This window comes from Balaenoptera musculus, chromosome 4, assembly GCF_009873245.2.
Source record: "Balaenoptera musculus isolate JJ_BM4_2016_0621 chromosome 4, mBalMus1.pri.v3, whole genome shotgun sequence".
Classification (NCBI taxonomy): Eukaryota; Metazoa; Chordata; class Mammalia; order Artiodactyla; family Balaenopteridae; genus Balaenoptera; species Balaenoptera musculus.
In genome coordinates, this window is record NC_045788.1 from 74,860,587 (window position 1) to 74,878,542 (window position 17,956).

Genomic DNA, 17,956 nt, shown 5'->3' on the forward strand with positions numbered 1-17,956 from the left:
AGTTGGAGTTGCTAAAAACAAACCACTCCAGGTTTATCTACTTCCAAAAACGTTCACTTCTAAGTAGGTCAAAGTGTTCCCAAACTCGGACAGTAAGAAGTGCCCGTCTATCACTCTGAGTTCCAATTTGGGAAGGCTTGCCGTTGCTAAGTGTCCACTATGAGGGATGGTATTTTCATTCCAACCGTCAGTGCCCCCTTCCCTCCCACAGGCAGAAGTAGCAGCTGCGGCAGCATGTAGATTCATGGGTGCAATGAAGAGGTTTCTGACACATTAAATGCAAAGTGGATTTTGCCTTGATGTAACTCAGGTCAGTTTATGGAAGATTTCATTAATAGGAGGGAATGTGGAAGACACTGCCCATCCTTATATTTCTGAGTTTTCAACCATTCCAGATAAATGAGAGGTGCTTAACCCATGTGTCCCCAGAGAAGATTTCCCAGGAAGCAGGATTTCAAAGACTTTCTCACTCAGAACTCCTAGCATCAGAACATCATTCCCTATCCCCATCCTCAGGCTCCCCTGGTAAAGCTTTGGCCGGTTTCCTCTCTAGTTCTCAGGGGATGGAGGACACACTGAGCCTCGCCCTTCACACATGAACTCTCTCAGGGGTCCTTGATTCGTGGTCCTTTCTCTTCCCCTCCCTCCCTCCTTCTTCCTTCCTTCTTCTTCCCTCTCTCCCTTCCTTCCTATAAATATTTACAGTAACTTCTTTTATGCCAGCTACTGTTCTTGATACCAGGGACAGAGTAATGAACAAAATAGACAAAAATCCCTGCACTTGTACAGGAAATCTGGGGGGGGGGCAGTATGGGGAATTAGACAATAAACGTTAATAAATATGTCATGTAGCGCCATAATTGCAATGAGGAAAAGTAAAACAGGAAAAGGGGTACACAGTGGGATGGAAGAGGGTGGGAGTGAGGGAAGACCTCTCTAATCAGGTGACATTCAAGCAGAGATGTGAAGGAACTGTGGTGACAGCCGTCCAGGTATCTGAGGACCTGGAGTGTTCCAGGCAGAGGTGACGGAAGGGGTGGGTGCTGGGTAGCAGAGTGTCTGGCTCAACTGGGGAAGAGTTCAGTGAGGCAGGCTGGTCAGGAGGTGGTAGGATTTGGTAGGAAAAATACGCCCCTCCCCACAAGGATGTCCGCACCCTAATCCTCAGAAACTGTAAATATGTCACCTTACACAGCAAAAGGGACTTTGCAGATGTGATGAAGCACCTTGGGATGGGGAGGGTATCCTGGATTATGCAGGTGAGCACAATGTAATCACACGAGTCCTTGAGAGCAGAGAACCTTTCCCACTGTTGTCAGAAGGAGATGTGACTTTGGAAGAAGGACCAGAGGGATGCAACGTTGCTGGCTTTGAAGATGGAGGAAGGGGCCATGAGCCGAGGAATGCAGGTGGCCTCTAGAAGCTGGAAAAGGTGAGGAAACAGCCTCTCCCCTAGAGCCCATGTTGGACTTCTAACCTACACAACTACAAGAGAATAAACGTGTGTTGTTTGAAGCCACTAAGTCTGTGGTAATTTGTTATAGCAGCAGAAGGAAACTAAGACAGAGGAGATGAAGTCAGAGAACAGGCTCTGGGGCAGGTTCTGCAGGAGCCTCCTTGCAGCCACAGAAGGGACTTTGTTATTACTTGAAGTGAGACAGGAGCCATGGACTGTTTGAGCTGAGCCCAGGCCTCCCCCTGCAGCCGGGAGCCAGCAATGGTAATTATCTACGTGCCCACCTGTGTACAAAAGTAGGCACCCATACCTCCTGTGGCCTTCAGGGCCTTGTGGAGAGTAAGGCAAGTGGACGTGGTATCAGAATCAGCGTTCCTGGCTGGGGCTGGGGGACAAAGGTGGGGAAACTAGGCAGCCCAGTCCTATCCCAAAGGCAAGTACAAGAAAAGGAGCCGGCTGGTCCATGAGTGGACAGCCTCTCTGCTGCTGGCAGGCAGGGAGCTGGTATTAAACATGGCAAGACTTGTAAACGGAAGCGCTCCTCATACATGCTGCCGAGTTTGGGTTCAGACTGCAGGTTCAATCCTACAAGGGTCCTGGAGGAGGCGTAGTTGTTTTCAAGGTCTGAGTGACACAGGGGAAGGCACTGAGGTGGCCTCAGCAGGATGCTGACACTGTCCAGCCAAGCAGCATCAGAATCCCGCCGCTGAGAGCTCCTCAGGCCTAGGCCTGCAAGGGCTGCTCCTCACGACCTCCACGATCCTCTCCCCTGTGACCTTCCCTAAGCAGATAGGGTGGGCACGCCCCCAGCTATGAGACCACTATCGCTCCTTCTCTGCTTCCCAGGCCACATCCAGTGCATGTCATTTCTGGGTCCCCTGCTCTTTTGGGGGGAAAGTGGTTTCAGCTTAGCTAGCTCTAGTAAGAGACAACTGCATCATCTTCTCTTTGGGGAAAGTTCTGTTTCCTGGAGTGACCTCCTCTCCGTCATCTATCCCCAGCTTCTCCTAGGCAAGCACCATCAGCGGCAACCTCTCCTCTCTAGGACTGAATCCGAGGCTCTCATTTTAGCTCTGAGCTCCACCAGCTCTGAGCTTGCTCACGAGGCTCCAAGGAGCAAAGATGCTATTTAAGCCTCACCCTCCCTCCGCTCCGGATGATAAGAGGCTTCATCCTCGTGCAGACTTCACAGATTTACAGAGGACACCAGGAGGCATGAAACTGCTGTTGAAACAGGTGTTTGGCATGAGCTAAGTCTCAGCAGGCCAGCTACAAAAAGGAGAGGGGCAGGATCTCTGCAGGGGGCCCCAGAGACATCAGTTCCTTCTCTTGATAATGCAACATCTCCTCCTGTGCCAGTCCCTCTTGGAGGCAGCACTGCACTGGGGTGTACTTAAAGGAGGATGTGGCCTGGCCTGACATTTTCCTATTTGAGGCCTTGATTCCAAGCCCTTTGATGTCCTAAATAGTATCAGAAAGATGGTAGCTGGTCCTAGGCAGGACATCTCACCTAGAACAAAGTAGTCTCGGGGCAGTTTCTAATTGTCTTTGTTGCTCCTTTAGTCTTAAATGGAAAAAAGGAGGGAAGAGCATGGACTGGATGGCACCTATATCTCCCTCTTCCTGAAGCTGTCCTGGGAGGGCTTCCAGTTGGTCAATAACTATTGAGCCATCTCTGGCCCATCCTAACATAGACAGGTAAGTGGAAGAAAATCAGTTAAAAATAAAATAAGGCAGTTTTTACAAAACTGCCCTATGCCCTTCTCCTCTTTGAATTGAGGAAGGACACCTTCATGCCCAACCCCACATTCAACATCTCAGCACAGCCCTCCTCACATAGGTTGGCCCATCTCTATGGTGTGGTCGGAATGTTACCTTTAACAACCAGAGTTAATCACTGAAAGAACAGGGCATTGAGAGGTACAAGCCAGGGAATAAGTTGAATTTTCAGCTTAAATATGTTGTATATAATCTCTACCCACTGGGTAGAAGGCAAAAGAAAGTTAGAAGAGAGGAGTAAACCATTATTTCTCGGGAAATCATAGAGCCAGATGGACCTGCTGTTGGTAGACTGTACAAAGGGCCCGGAGTAGGCCAGGAATGGAAACTGAGAGAGAGGGGAGGGTGCAGAGTAGAGACAATGTCAGGCCTTTGCAAAACCTATAGGTGGAACTAGAAACAGAACCTTGACCCCTTGACCCCTGGAGAAGATTCAGGCTGGAAATACTCTAGCCGCCTCCCTACAGAGGTATCAGAACTAGAACAAAGGGCAGGCAGGGAAATTAACATTAATTGACTGCCTCTAGCGTGGTACGCATAGGCTAGAAGTCTAACTCAAGGGAAGTGGGCATTATTGCCCATTTTATAGATTTTAAGTATCTTGTCCAAGGTTATCAACTAGTCAGTATCTGAGCCAGGATTCAGACCCCTCAGGTCTTCTACCCCAAGACTCTTAGTTACTCCATGCCTCTCATCACGTCATTGTATGGTCTACCATATACCATTGTAAAGCCTTGTACATAGCAGGGTCACTTTTGTTTTATTCTAAACAATTAGCCTGCACACATAACAAAAAGACCAACTTCACGGTTTAAAATCACTTTTCCTTAACATTGCCTCCTCTGAGCTTCCCAGCAGCTCTGAGAGATGGGTAATTTTTATCAGCTTCCCTTATAGATGCAGAAACTAAGATGAAGTGAGTTTCTACTCATTCCACACCCTGTCCTCTTCCTGGCCCATCTGACACCCTGAGTACAAAGCCCTCCCCTGTTTTCTCAAAGATTTGCAAGTACACTTCTATGAAAGAGATAGGCTGATTGTAACGTATTAGATTGAACCATTTAAAATTGCTGATTTCAACCAGTTTTGACTACCAAAATAGCAATTTCATGTGGTTCAACCTAATAAATTGGACCTCAAAATGAGGATATTTATGCTATGCTTGGATGAATTAAACATAGGATACTTAGGTTAATCACTTTAGGTTGCTAAAGTGATTCTCTCCTGATGTGGAGAGAAAAAAAGCAGACGTTTTAGAACTGGAAGGGATTCTAGAGGTAAATCAGGAGGATATGGATAAAAGGTAATAAAAATGCTACTTTAGAACAAGTAACAATATGAATGACTGCAGGGAATAACCAAAAAAAAAAAAAGACCAGCCCATAGAGAGCCTCAGAGTGGAAGGCAGTTACCACTAAGCCTGAGCCCAGAGAAAAGGAGATGAGATCAGAGGTGTGTGAAAGACCGAGGCACCGATGTGCAGGGGTAAACAGTATGGAGGTTCCTTTAAAAACGAAACACAGAGTTATCATATGATCCAGCAATCCCACTCCTGGGCGTATATCCGGAAAAGATGAAAACTCTAATTTGAAAAGATACATGCACCCCAATGTTCACAGCAGCACTGTTCACAACAGCCAAGACATGGAAGCAACCTAACTGTCCATTGACAAATGAATGGATAAAGAAGATGTGGTGCATACACACACACACACACACACATACACACACATACAGTGGAATACTACTCAGCCATAAAAGGAATGAAATAATGCCATTTGCAGCAACACGGGTGAACACAGAGATTATCATACTAAGTGAAGTAAGTCAGACAGAGAAAGACAAATGCCATATGATATCACTTATATGTGGAATCTAAAATATGACACAAATGAACTTATTTATGAAACATAAATAGACTCACGTACATAGAAAACAAACTTATGGTTACCAAAGGGGAAAGGGGGTGGGGAAGGGATAAATTAGGAGTTTGGGATTCACAGATACACACTTCTATATATAAATTAGATAAATAACAAGGATCCTGTATAGCACAGAAAACTGTATTCAATATCTTGTAATAACCTATAATAGAAAAGAATCTGGAAAAGAACATGTATACCTGAAACTAACACAACATTGTAAATCAACTATACTTCAATAAAAAACCACACACACAAATAATCACCTTTTACAAGCTAGGATTGTTGAATTTAATCCATAATGTTTTTTTCTGCTCTAAGGATTTAATAAAAGATGTATGGAGAAATTGATAGGCTCTAATGAAATTCTCCCCAAGGAAAGAAGGGTCTATCATTTTAGATGCAAATCAAATTACTTTGTTCTAGATGAAGATCAGGAGATGGAGAATGAGAATTAGGACTGGTGGGTTTCAAGTGGGGGCCTGGGGAGGAGAGAATAGGAGGAGAATGAGCAGAAAGTATCTGGATTTCAGCACTAAGTAAGAGGAATTTCCAACCATTAGCATTGTACTAAAATACAACAGGCTTCCTCTAGAAGTAATGAGCTCCCCATCCCTGGGAGTGCTCAAGTAATGCTTGGCTGACCACCCAACAGAGACATTTTAAGAGGGGGTCCTATATTAGGGGAGAGAGTGAACCAGAAGACTTTCAGGGTGCTTTTCAATTCTACGATTCTAAGAACCCATAAAGTTCAATGTTCTGAAGTAAAATGAAATCCAATCAAGGACCACTTCTACTCAATTATAAAAAGAGAAATTTTAAATTCTAACCTTTTATAATTCTGAAAAATGACTAGGAGCACCTTTTAGAGTCTCTACAAATACATCTCCATCCATCTTAAAACACACTTTTCTTCAAGAAGTGTCAGCACTCAAGTTAATTACATTTCTCACTCAAATGTATTAATTTTTGGTTTTAGTTATTCTTATTCAATAGTGACTTTTAAAAACCTTACCACTATTTTTCATTGCAAACATACTATATTCAGTTATGTTACTCCTAAATAAAATTTTGTAGGCTAGCATGGAAACTTATTCCCATCCTCATTCATCACACTTTCATAGATAATTTTGTCCTATGGGGTGGGGGTGAGTCCTGGATTTCAAAGTGGCTTCCTCACAGCTGGTCAATTACAGATGTGGTCCTCTGCAAATGGAGCAGGAGTGGAGACCAGCAAGCCATAGTTTTAACATGTCACTTCATTCTTGAAAGGCAATGTTTGGGGACTATTCATCCTTCAATTTTTTTTCTCAGCTTCCCGTGGTACAGCCCCATGGGTGGCATTATGGAGTAAATGAAAACCGTGAGAGTTTAGTTGTTGACTAGTTGCTCCTAATGCAGAATTACACTGAAAAGCAAGAGAGAGAGACTTGTAGTAGACCCTCCAGAGTCGGTAGACAGGAGGAGACTTTAAGTGTCTGCATTTGATAGCAGAGGAGATAGGAAAGGCACATTTTGGCCCCGGGAAGCAGAAAGTGCAGGGGATTCCCATCCTGCAGTGCATCTGCTGGACAGCCTGGACCAGCTCCAGCGGTTGGCTGGCCCCTAGCAGAGCTGGACCCCATTCAGCCTGCTGGCCAGGGTGCTGCTCAGGGCCATTCTGCTCCAGCCAGGGACACCAGGCTCTTTCTAGTGGGCAAAGCACACACAGGATGAAATCTGTCTGCCACCACTGCCCATAGGGAAGGGAGCACAGGAGGCCAGAGGGGAGAGAAAGAGTGGGAGGGCAGTATGTGTTTCTGTGTGTACGGGGCTCACGCTCTCTCAACCTTCACCCAGCGAGACTGGTTAAATCCAAGGGAGCCGAGTCAGAGTGAAGGATAATAAACTAAAGTAGCTGTCTCAAACGCCTTCAGACTTGGGAGGTCGTAGAGCATTGTGAAGAGTGAGACCTTGGGGAATAGACAGACCTGAGTTCAAATCTAGATCCACCACTAGTAAGCTATGTGACTCTGGGCAAGTTACCTGATCTTTCTAAGACCTGGTTTCCTTGTCTGTAAAATGAGGAAAACATTAAAGCATGAACCCAGAACCTGGCCCACAGTAAGACTCAATAAATATCAGGTATTTTTACGAGTTGACTTCACACTTAATATAAGTCCACGGTATCACAGACTCGCTCAGCATCTTCAGGCTGTTCGTGGTGCATGCCTCCAGAGCCCATTGTTCTCCACTGCTCTGTACCTTCACACCTTCCCCAGCCTGGGTAAGCTGTTCCTAAGGCCATCTAGGTGATAACAGGAGAAATCATCAGGAGACCCCGTAAGAGAGGACTCCCTGTAAACAAGCCGGGGTCACCATGGGCACTGCCCCTCTCCTCCAGGACATCTGCCCCAGGGCTCACCTGGCCCTGGTTTAGTTTGGCTAAGCAAACAGGCGTTTCCTTATAGCTTCTCCAGGTGCTCAGCTGGAGCCAGGGCAAAAACTGTACAGGAAAAGAAAAGGAACACAGGTATCCTATAGAGCTGGGTGGAGAAGAACCTAGACTGTTTTTTGGAACCTGGGGCAGAAGTACCCAGGACAAATGCTTTTTTAAAAAAGCGTTTTTGGGCTTCCCTGGTGGCGCAGTGGTTGAGAATCTGCCTGCCAATGCAGGGGACACAGGTTCGAGCCCTGGTCTGGGAAGATCCCACATGCTGTGGAGCAACTAGGCCCATGAGCCACAACTACTGAGCCTGCACGTCTGGAGCCTGTGCCCCACAACAAGAGAGGCCGCGATAGTGAGAGGCCCGCGCACCGCGATGAAGAGTGGCCCCCACTTGCCGCAACTAGAGAAAGCCCTCACACAGAAACAAAGACCCAACACAGCCAAAAATAAATTAATTAATTAATTAAAAAAAAAAACCAAAACATTTTTAAGGGTACAGTTCAGTGGCATTAAGTACATTCACAATGTTGTATTACCATCACCATCATCCATCTCCAAAACTTTTTTCATCTTGCAAAACTGGAACTCTGTACCCGTTAAACACTAACTCCACATTCCTCCCCTTCCCCCAGCCCCTGGCAACCACCATTCCACTTTCTATGAATTTGACTGCTGTAGTTACCTCACATAGTGGAATCATACAGTATTTGTCCTCTTGTGTCTGGCTTATTTCACCTAGCATCATGTCTTCAAAGTTCATCCATGTTGCAGCATGTGTCAGATTTTCCTTCCTTTTTAAGACTATATAATATTCCATTATATGTATATACCACATTTTGTTTACCCATGCATCCCTTGGACACCTGGGTTGCTTCTACCTTTGCTATGAACATGGGTGTACAAACAATACCTCTCTGAGTCCCTGCTTTCAATTCTTTGGGGTATACACCCAGCAGTGGAATTGCTGGATCATATGGTAATTCTATGTTTAATTTTTTGAGGAACCCCATACTGTTTTCCATAGCAATTCACCATTTTACTTTTCCACCAGCAGGGCACGAGGGTTCCAATTTCTCTGCAACCTCACTAACACCTGTTATTTTCTATGGTTTGTGAAAAAAAATAATAGCCTTCCTGATGGGTATGAAGTGGTTTCTCATCGCCATACTGACTTGCAGTTCCCTCATGATCAGTGATGTTGCCCATCTTTTCATGGGCTTATTGGCCATTTGTATACCTTCTTTGGAGAAATGTGTATTCAGGTCCTTCGTCCATTTTAAAATCTAATTGTATTTTTTTGTTGTTGTTGAATTGTAGGAGTTCTTTATATAACTGCATATTGACCCCTACCAATGGATCTTTAAGTCCCTCCTAAGCCTGACTCTTGGGGGGTGGCAAACCCCTAAAGCAGCGACTCTCAGCCCATTAGAATTACCAAGGAACTTAAAAAATACTGATGCCCAGGCCCTTGGTGGCTCTGAATTAATTGGTCTGGGGTGGTGTGTGAGGCATCAATAATTTTTAAAGTCTCCTCCAGGTGGTTCTAAGATGCACCCAGAACTGAAACCACCGCTACAAAATCTTTGTCCCTTGGGAGGTGCTGCCCTCGCCACTTACTGCTGAGAAAGTGAGAGGGGATTAGGAAGAGAATGACTAGGTCCACAGGGCCCAACCCCGGGGAGAAGCTCTACGATGTCAGGGGGGCATTAAAATAAGAGGAAAGGCAGGCTGCTCTACTTTGTCACACAATTCCACCAACAGTGCTGCCACAGATATATCAAGAGGAAACATGCAACCACTGTCTCCTGAGAAAGCACAGGAGGGAAAGACTGGAGAAAGGGCCTCCGGCCTCTAGGAAGCCCAGCAGGCAGCGTGCGGGGTGCAGGGCAAGGAGGCGGGAGCCCTGGGTCTCCTCCAGCTCTGCCACCAACTCTCCCTGTGACTTCAGGGAAGTCACCTTGCTTTCCTGTGCCCGAAGGTGCCCCTACAAGAGAGGAAACTGGCCAGTGCAGTGGTTCTCAACCCTGCTGTCCCTTGGATTCACCCGAGGAGCACTTAAACAGCCCTGGCCCACTCTGGAGATTCTGACCCCACGTGTTGTAGGTGGGGTCTGAGCCTTGTCATTTGGTGAAGCTTCCAGGGGATGCTAAGTGGCCAGGGCTCAGAGCCCCGCTCTAGTGGTTCTCCAAGTCCCCTCCTTGTGCTGACACCCCAGGGCTCTTCTGCCTCTTCTTCTGCAGTCACGGCCTGAGCACTCAGCACATCACACGAACACCCCCTGCTTCTCACGGCCCGTAGGAGCACTGGCCTGACGCTCTCTCGAAGGTTAAGGGCACCAGTTGCCTTCTAAGGACTGAACAGGAAATGGATTCGGACCTCCAGCGACACCGGAGGAGGCCCCGTCCTATTCCACAACCCCCAGAACGTCTCATCCGCAGTCCTGCTGGGCATAACTTAGAAGGTGGAGCATCTGCTGGAGACAAATCACTCTGAGAGGAGAGGAGGCCAGGCGGCCAGCAGGCAGCCAGCTGGACGGGAGAAGGAACAGCTTACTGAATTTCTGCTAAGAGGCCAGCGCTCTGGGCAGGCCCTGGAGAGAGAGGGAGGGCCTTTCCAAGCCGAGGCGTGTGCATCGGCGCACATACTTCCAGCCGAGGTCTTGTTAGGGCCACAGCTATGCTCCGTGGAGAACAGAGACTTAAGCCTGACTGCCGGGAGTCCACGCAGGTGAGAGGCCAGTGAGAGCTCACAGGCTGTCGTTGGAAGGCCCCGCCTAATGGACTTAGGCTGGGAGACAGCAAACAGGCTGCCAACAGGAAGAGCCAAGGAAATGGGCGATAGGCGCTGGGAGTGGTGCTTGTAAGAAGCCATGACGGCGGCTGAGGCAGCTGGAAAGTTCTGTGACACACTCCCTGTGTTCTCTCTGACCTCTAGCTTGCACCCCGCATCCTCAGCTCCATTTTCAGTGAACTCTCTGCTAACTCCCCTCCCTCTGCACTTCTTACCCTGAGTGCCCCCACATCCCCAGCTGAGCCGGGGCAGGGAGGGATGCAACCAGCCAGGCACCAGGGAGGCCAGACCTAGGGCAAGAAGCCTCCGGTCTCCCCTTGTAGCCAAGCCCTTCCTGACGGACCACCCCACACTTGGACATGAGTGACCAGTTAGCCTTTCCCAGCAAATAAATCGCTGTCCTTGCTTTTGTCTCTGGAGATGGGAGTTTTTAGTCATTTTGCTGAATAATCTACGGAAGTGATATAAAAACTGTAACTTATCATGACACCTAGGATGTACTGAGTGCCAGGCACTGTTCTAAGTGTCTTGTATATCTTATTTCATTTCACCTGCACGATTCTAGCCTCTTTGTGCCCACGTTTTCCCCACGGTCAGACTTCAAGCAGAACCGTACTCCCGAGATCCCCTGCTTCTCCCTTCCCTGGTCCCGCGAGTTTCTCTAGGGGCTACTTCAGAGGGCTGAGGGGCTGCACCTGCAATCACAGATGCCACACAACTTCCTGACACAGGGAAAAGGCGGAGAAGCGGGTGGTGGCTAAGCCGGCGGAGGGGAGCACAGGTGCGTGTGGAGGGAGGAGAATCAGGTTTTAGTTGCCATCCTCCAGATGGAGCCCCCGCCCCCCGCCCCCCGCGAGGCCCCTGGAAGAGCCAGGCAGCGCCAGTAATGCAACCTGCTAGAGCCACCTCGTGGAGGAGAGGAGGAGGTCAGGCTTTTGAGATGGACCCGATGAATTCCAGCAAGGAAAACATTTCACAACGTAATTAGTCCGTAGCATCAACAGGTCTCCGTGGCGACCCTTGTCCCTTCCTCCCAACAGAACCAGGTCCCTCCCTCTTCCCATCCCATAGATACCTAGCACACGTCTGCATGGAAACCCTGACGCAGGTTATCTGACCAGTGACAAAAAGAAGCTCAGAACTAAGAGAACTCTGGGTCTGTCCCTCTCTGGGCCTCCGTTTCCTCCATGTAAGACGAGTGACTTCAAGGCCGCTGCCAGCCTTGGCTTCTGAAGTCAGTGGCTGTCGTCCTCGAGTGTGCATCAGAATTCCCTGGGGACTTGTTAAGACGCAGACCGCAGGCCCCCCCCCACCCCGCCGCGTTCCTGGCCCAGAAGGTCTGGAGTGGGGTCTGAGAATTCGCATTTCTAAAAGTTCCCAGGGGATGCGGATGCTGCCAGCCCAGAGACACCCCTCACACTGGAGAAGCAGTGTTTTCAGTGGCTCAGTCTGCCCGATGCGAGAAGAAGCGAATAAACAAGCGTGTGGAAGGAACACGGAGCTTATATAAAACAGAAGCCAAGGCTCCAGTAATTTGTCTGTCAAAGGCACACAAAAGAGTGTCTCAGGCCCTGGCAGGGCTGAGGGGAAGGTCAAACCTGACGCGGTTGTGCTGTGTGCTCCCCTGCAGTTTGCTCGGTCCTGTGTGAAGCGTGAGCAGCTGGGTAGGGGTGAGGGGGCCGGGGAGCCTGCAGTAGCTGTGGAGGGGGAGGGGGTCAGCGGAGAAAGGAGGAGTCTAGGCTTTGGGCCATGGGTAGAAGAGGACTTTTCTGGAGGTTGGGTGATACAGTGGGAGAGTTAGAAGAGATCTTAGGGGTCATCTAAGTCAACCTTCATTTTTAAGATGAAACTGACTCAGAAAGGTTAAATGACTTTTCCAAAGTCACATGGCCATTCCATAGCTCTTTCCCTTTAAGCTCCCAACCCACTTTCTTCACAAGTGGGTCCCAGAGAAACCCCACAAGGTCAGAACGGGTTCCTGAGACAAGTGAGTGCCATGATGCTCTTCTAACAAGCAGGCCACGTCCCCAGCGACCTCTGGTCCACATCCCTCCCCGCCCCCCCACCCCCCGCCCCTACCTTTCACCAAGGGGAAGAAGCAGTCCATCTCCACGCTGCTTCGGGAGTGGGAGATGCACAGGGCGCTGCTGGGGACCAGGCCCTCCTGCGGGGGACTCCGTTCCGTGGTGCGGACCAGACACCAGCCCGGCCGTTCGCTCGGCCGCTCCAGCAGTTCCACTGTCTGTCCCACCTGGATGCTCAGCTCGCTGCTGTGGCCTGCGTTGAAGTCCTGGAGGACCACGGTCAACTCACAGCCGCCAGAGAGCTTGGGGGCGGGGTGGGGGTAGAGTAAAACATGAAGGCATGGGGGGGGAGGAGATGGGTGGGCGGGAGGAGGTGAAGGGGGAAGGTGCAAAGTGTGCATGAGAGCAGAGGAGAGGGGGAAGGAAAATAGAAAAGATGGGATTCAGGGTGCAGAGAAGGCAGAAGATGGGAAAGGGAGTTGGGAACAGAAAAGGAAACAAGAAAAAAACATGAAATTAACACAGTGCCATTCAATTACTCAGCTGTTCTCCCTGCAGCAAGTCTAGAGCCTGCCCAGAACGGGGCTTTGCTTCTAATTCCTTCTTGTTCCACTGGAGTTCTTTTCATTATTCCTTTACCAAGCTTCCAGCTAACTGTGTCCTCCAACCCCTTCCCCAGTAGTCCCTTTACTTCTTCCAAGGGCTCCGTCCCATGCCCCACGCCCCACGCCCGCCTGCACTCCCAGGCCTCCGACTGTTCTGGGCATCATTTCTAACTCGCTCACTCTCACTTGACTCTAGTTGATATTGGGAATAATGGAAGAGACGACCTCCCTTCCTTCTCACCCCTGCAACCCTCCCCATCCCCACCCCGCGCTGGAGCCTTCAGCATAAACAGGAGGCACTGGTGACATAAAAAAGAATGAGCCCTCAACTCAAAGGCAGAAGAAGAAGACTGTTTATCTGGAAGGGGAATAGAACTGTTTTACACTAGTTCAGCCACTGGGGACCAGGAGGAAGAGTGGAAAGATGGGCAGGGAAGAAGGGGCACATCTTCCTTAGGAACTGTCCTTAGTGCTCCAGCTGTCCTCCCTCCAGGCCTGGCACTGCTCCTGGGGCAGAACCAATAAAACTGGACAGAGAGACCCCGAGATAGGAACACCCTCTACTAGCTGAACACTGAGACTTTCACTCTTACCACGAGAAACCATTAGTTATTCATTTGTCTTCTAGAACTCAGCATAAAGCCTCCCTCTTGGAAGAGCTGCTGCACTTAGGGGCAGGGTGACAAGGAGGGAAGGGGAGGAAAGGGAGGCCCAGGGGCCCAGATCGGCAGCCTGTTCCTAAGGTTTGGGGGAAAGCCCCCGACCACCTCCAGGTAACTCGCCTTCAGTCTGCACATCTCTGATTTAAGCCTTTAGGGCCTGCGCTGTCTGCGCCAGCAGCCGCAGTAATGCACTAGGTCCAGATATGTTGGGTAGTTATTTCACACATGTTCAGGGAGGCTTCTGCTGAACACTAAGCAGTGTAAGTAAGCACAGTGAGTAGGGAATCAACAAGCTCAGCATTCAGGACTGTGAGAATTTTCTATTAAAGGAAGCTGAACGTTACAGTGGGCTTGAAAAGGTTAACATGACGCATCAGACGGACGGTTGCGATGTGCATCATCACCAACCATAAAGCACGGAGCCCACTCTAAACACATTTCCACGGATGGGCACGGTACTGCCGTTGGGCTTAGATCAAGAAGAGGAACTTTAGGACAGAAGGTGGGAGATGGAAAGAGACAGAAGAAGAAATAAACATGGCTTTGGTTCATTTTTTTTCCGTTTAACTTTCCTGGTCCCATTAAGTGCACAGACCCCACTACCCCACTCTCCTGGTGCTATCTTCCCTGAAGTGTCATTTAGAGAAGGATGTCATGGGATGGGAATACCTCAAGTCTGAAGAGTGCTTTTACAGTGTGTAAAGTACCTTCACATACATTATCCACTCCATCTCTACCTCTTGTATCAAGAAATTTAAGCTCAGAAATGTCAAGATCAGTGGTTGGAACATTGAGTGTGCATAACAATCACACTCAATGGGAGGTTATTGAAAATGCAGATACTCTAGCTGGGCCCTCCCTTGTCCCGGCCCCCAATTACAGATTATGATTCAGGAGGCCTGGGTTAGGGTCCAGAAATGCATATTTTTAACAAGGAGCCTCCCCTCCCCCTGAACTCACGATTCTGAAAAGGGGGTCCTTGGGATACTGTTTGAGAAACACTGCTAGATGGTTTCCCACAGTCACCCAGCTAGGCTTGAACCCAGACCTCGACTACAAATCCCAGGCTCCTTAAACCACACACCACAGGGCAAATTACATATTTTCAGGTATGTTTGTGGTTGGAGAGGGTGGGAGGCATGTAGAGAGAAGAAGACATCGGTGGCTTGAGCTACTGAGCCTCTCAGTTTGCTTTAAGAGACCTCCATCAGGTCTTTTAAGCTTTTTGGATTGCAATTCTTGACGAGTCTACACTACGTATGAAAAACTGTATCACTGGGCTTCCCTGGTGGCGCAGTGGTTGAGAGTCTGCCTGCCAATGCAGGGGACACGGGTTCGCGCCCTGGTCTGGGAGGATCCCACATGCCGCGGAGCAACTGGGCCCGTGAGCCACAATTACTGAGCCTGCGCGTCCGGAGCCTGTGCTCAGCAACAAGAGAGGCCGCAATAGTGAGAGGCCCGCGCACCGCGATGAAGAATGGCCCCCACTTGCCGCAACTAGAGAAAGCCCTCGCACAGAAACGAAGACCCAACACAGACATAAATAAATAAATAAATTAAATATTAAAAAAAAAAAAAAACTGTATCACTGAAACACAAATTGCACTCTGATATTCTGTTTAACTTTTTTCGCAATTGCTGGTGGCATCCCACTAAATTGATTCCACTTTCTACAAATGGACCATCTGTAGGGTACTAGGCTAGATGACCACGAAATTTCCTTCAGTCTGAGAAGCTCTGTTGCTGAGCTTCTATGCCTCCGTGGAGGTCTCCTCTGTGCCACCCTCAGGTACTCAGGTTCTTTTCCCGGGGTCAAGGGTGCACAGGGCCTGAGATGTAACCTGCAGCCTTTTCAGGGCCGGATGTGGCCCTCTGCAGACTGCTGAGGCAAAGCAGAGAGGGCCTGAGGCTCTGGCTGCAAAGAGCCCGGCGGGCTCCCAGACACAAGGTTCACCGCCCCCTAGGGCAAGGTACAGCCTGACCCAGCCATGGGCAGGTAGGGGGCCAGGGTCGGTTGGGGTAGGAAGGCATAGAGCCAGGCTGTGTGCTTGTACAATTCAAAGATCCAGGTCCTGGAGAGAAGCCTGGAAACACCACGAGGTGCTGCTGTCAGGCTGCCCCATCCAGAGACACAGGAGGAAGTGGAAGATGATGGATGGGCATTTCTGTGGTGCTCAAGCTCTAGATCCAGCCAAACCCATTATGAGTCAAATAAAGGGTGGATGTCCCGGTTCCCCTCACCTCAAGGGCTTGGTCAAAGAGATTACTACTCTGGGTCCCCACCCAATGGCAATAAGGGAATTCCAAAGAGTGGCAGTCGAGGGGATTAGGAGAAATGGATGAGGCAGTGGTCAGGCATGGCTGTCCCCCGAACAATCCCTTATCCTCTCCCCAGAGCAACAGGGAAGTTTTAGGGTACACGGGGGACTTGGGCTTCCCACTTGAGAAACACTGCTTCAGAGAGCCCACAGTAGAAACAGTACTGGGAAGTTCTAAGAGTCCCTGCTGCTAGGGGAAGGGTCAAGGGCAGAGGGGCCAAGAGATCTTTGAGGAATCTTGGCACACTTGAGGCTTTTCCTAGCAATCCTTAAAGTAATTCATTCAGGCTTCGTGCTTTGTGCCTTCTGGACGGCAATGCGTCACACCACCTACTGAACGTTAATTACACAGAACGTGCCCCTCATTAACCGATAAACTCAAATCCCTCACAAATCCTGAGATAGCAGTTTCATAGAAAAGTACACGTGTTGCTTTTTTCTTTCTGTCCGATTCTGGCGTGTGTCTCACAGAGCCCCAGGACCATTATTTTCTCTCCTTCCTCTTCCCATTTCCAAAGGACCAGTGGGTGTGTCCCCACCCTCATGGCTTTTCATTGCCTTTGTAGTGAGTGGCACCTTCAGGAAGTTCCCACCTCCCTCCCTGAGCTAAATCTCTGGTCCCAGGAACTTAAATAGGTTTATCCAAACAGCCAGTTGTTGAAAATGCTGCAAAAAACATTTCTTGTTTTCACCTAATTCTTTTCTTCTCCACAACCATTTAAGAACTGTTTTAATGTCCTCCTTTGCACATCTTTAGATTTTAATTTTACGTTTCTTGGCATATTCATTTTCTAATTTTCCCTTTTAGGCCTGCAGATTATTTTTCACATCTGGCTTCATTTTCAACACTCCCTTGTCAGAGATGACCCCTTTTGTGCTTTCCCAACAAAAAGCTGCCGCATATAACCTGTCTCTCAGCTGTTCCCCTGCTTGACTAACTAACCATGGAGACATGGATGGAGCTGGAAAACCACTGCCCATTTACCCTCTTTGCCTCCCTGCTGGGCTTGTCTTTTGGCCACTGGACCCCTCCCTGTAGAGCCATTCACAGCTGAGGCAGCACAGAAGCCCCTCCGTCTTAACACTTTCTCTCTCTGTCTTGCAATGGCTATCTCTCCCACATACTGACTTAAAGATGACTTTTAAAAATCGTCAGTTCCTTGAATAGCTGCTTCCTCCTGCTTTCCCCTAACCAGCCTCCACTCCTACCTCTCTGATGCATCTTTCCTCCCCTCCCCTTGCCCCGTCCTCCCATTTCATGGCTCTAAACTTCGACTACTGTCATCATTTCCTCAGTACCCCTGGCCCCTCTTTGCCTGCTCTCCCCGCTGCTGCCAGCCATCTGTCCACAAATCCTGTGTTACCTCAGCCTCACCCTTCTTCACCTGCAGGCTTCACTCTGAAATTACCCCATGCGGATCTCTCATCAGGCAACTTGCTGACTTTCCCGGCACTTCAGATGCCCTGCTCTCCTCTGAGCTGAGTTATGCTCGTCCTCAAAGAAGACAAAGCTACTACGATCAGGTCCTCTCTTTAACTAGTTCTCAAGAGAAAAGCAAGCCTTGTTGTGTAGACCCTTTTTATTGACTGAAATGTAAGCACTTGACTTTTCTCTCCATTAGCAGAGTCCCTGATTTCTCTAAGAGGACCCCTCAGTAGCCTATTTTCTGTCTTTTCATGATGTACGTTGGGTCTTTTCTATAAGCTCGTTGGTTATTCTCTCAATGAACAACATTCCCATTTGATGGGTGTCCTTAGCCCCATCTCTCACCACCACAGAGGTCAGAGGTGACTCGGGCACCAGGAAGGGCTATTATGCCCTGTTCAAAACTCCGAGGCCGCATCGTGGTTTTGGATGGATGCTTCACTTCCAAACATTGATCCTATTCCAGATTCTAAGACCAAACTTATTCCTGCTAGAGAAATGTTAGGAGCCTTGACCTGATAGCACAGACTCAGCCTGGAGTCAGGT

The 17,956-nt window shown here is 48.8% G+C and overlaps 1 protein-coding gene across 1 annotated transcript in view; it reads right to left on the reverse strand.

Moving 5' to 3' along the window:
• Positions 1–17,956, reverse strand: part of KALRN (kalirin RhoGEF kinase) — a 655,634-nt gene that overhangs the window by 116,889 nt on the left and 520,789 nt on the right. Inside the window, exon 34 of the mRNA XM_036850143.1 lies at positions 12,455–12,701. Coding sequence (XP_036706038.1) covers positions 12,455–12,701 — 247 coding nt within the window. The remainder of the gene's footprint in view (positions 1–12,454; positions 12,702–17,956) is intronic.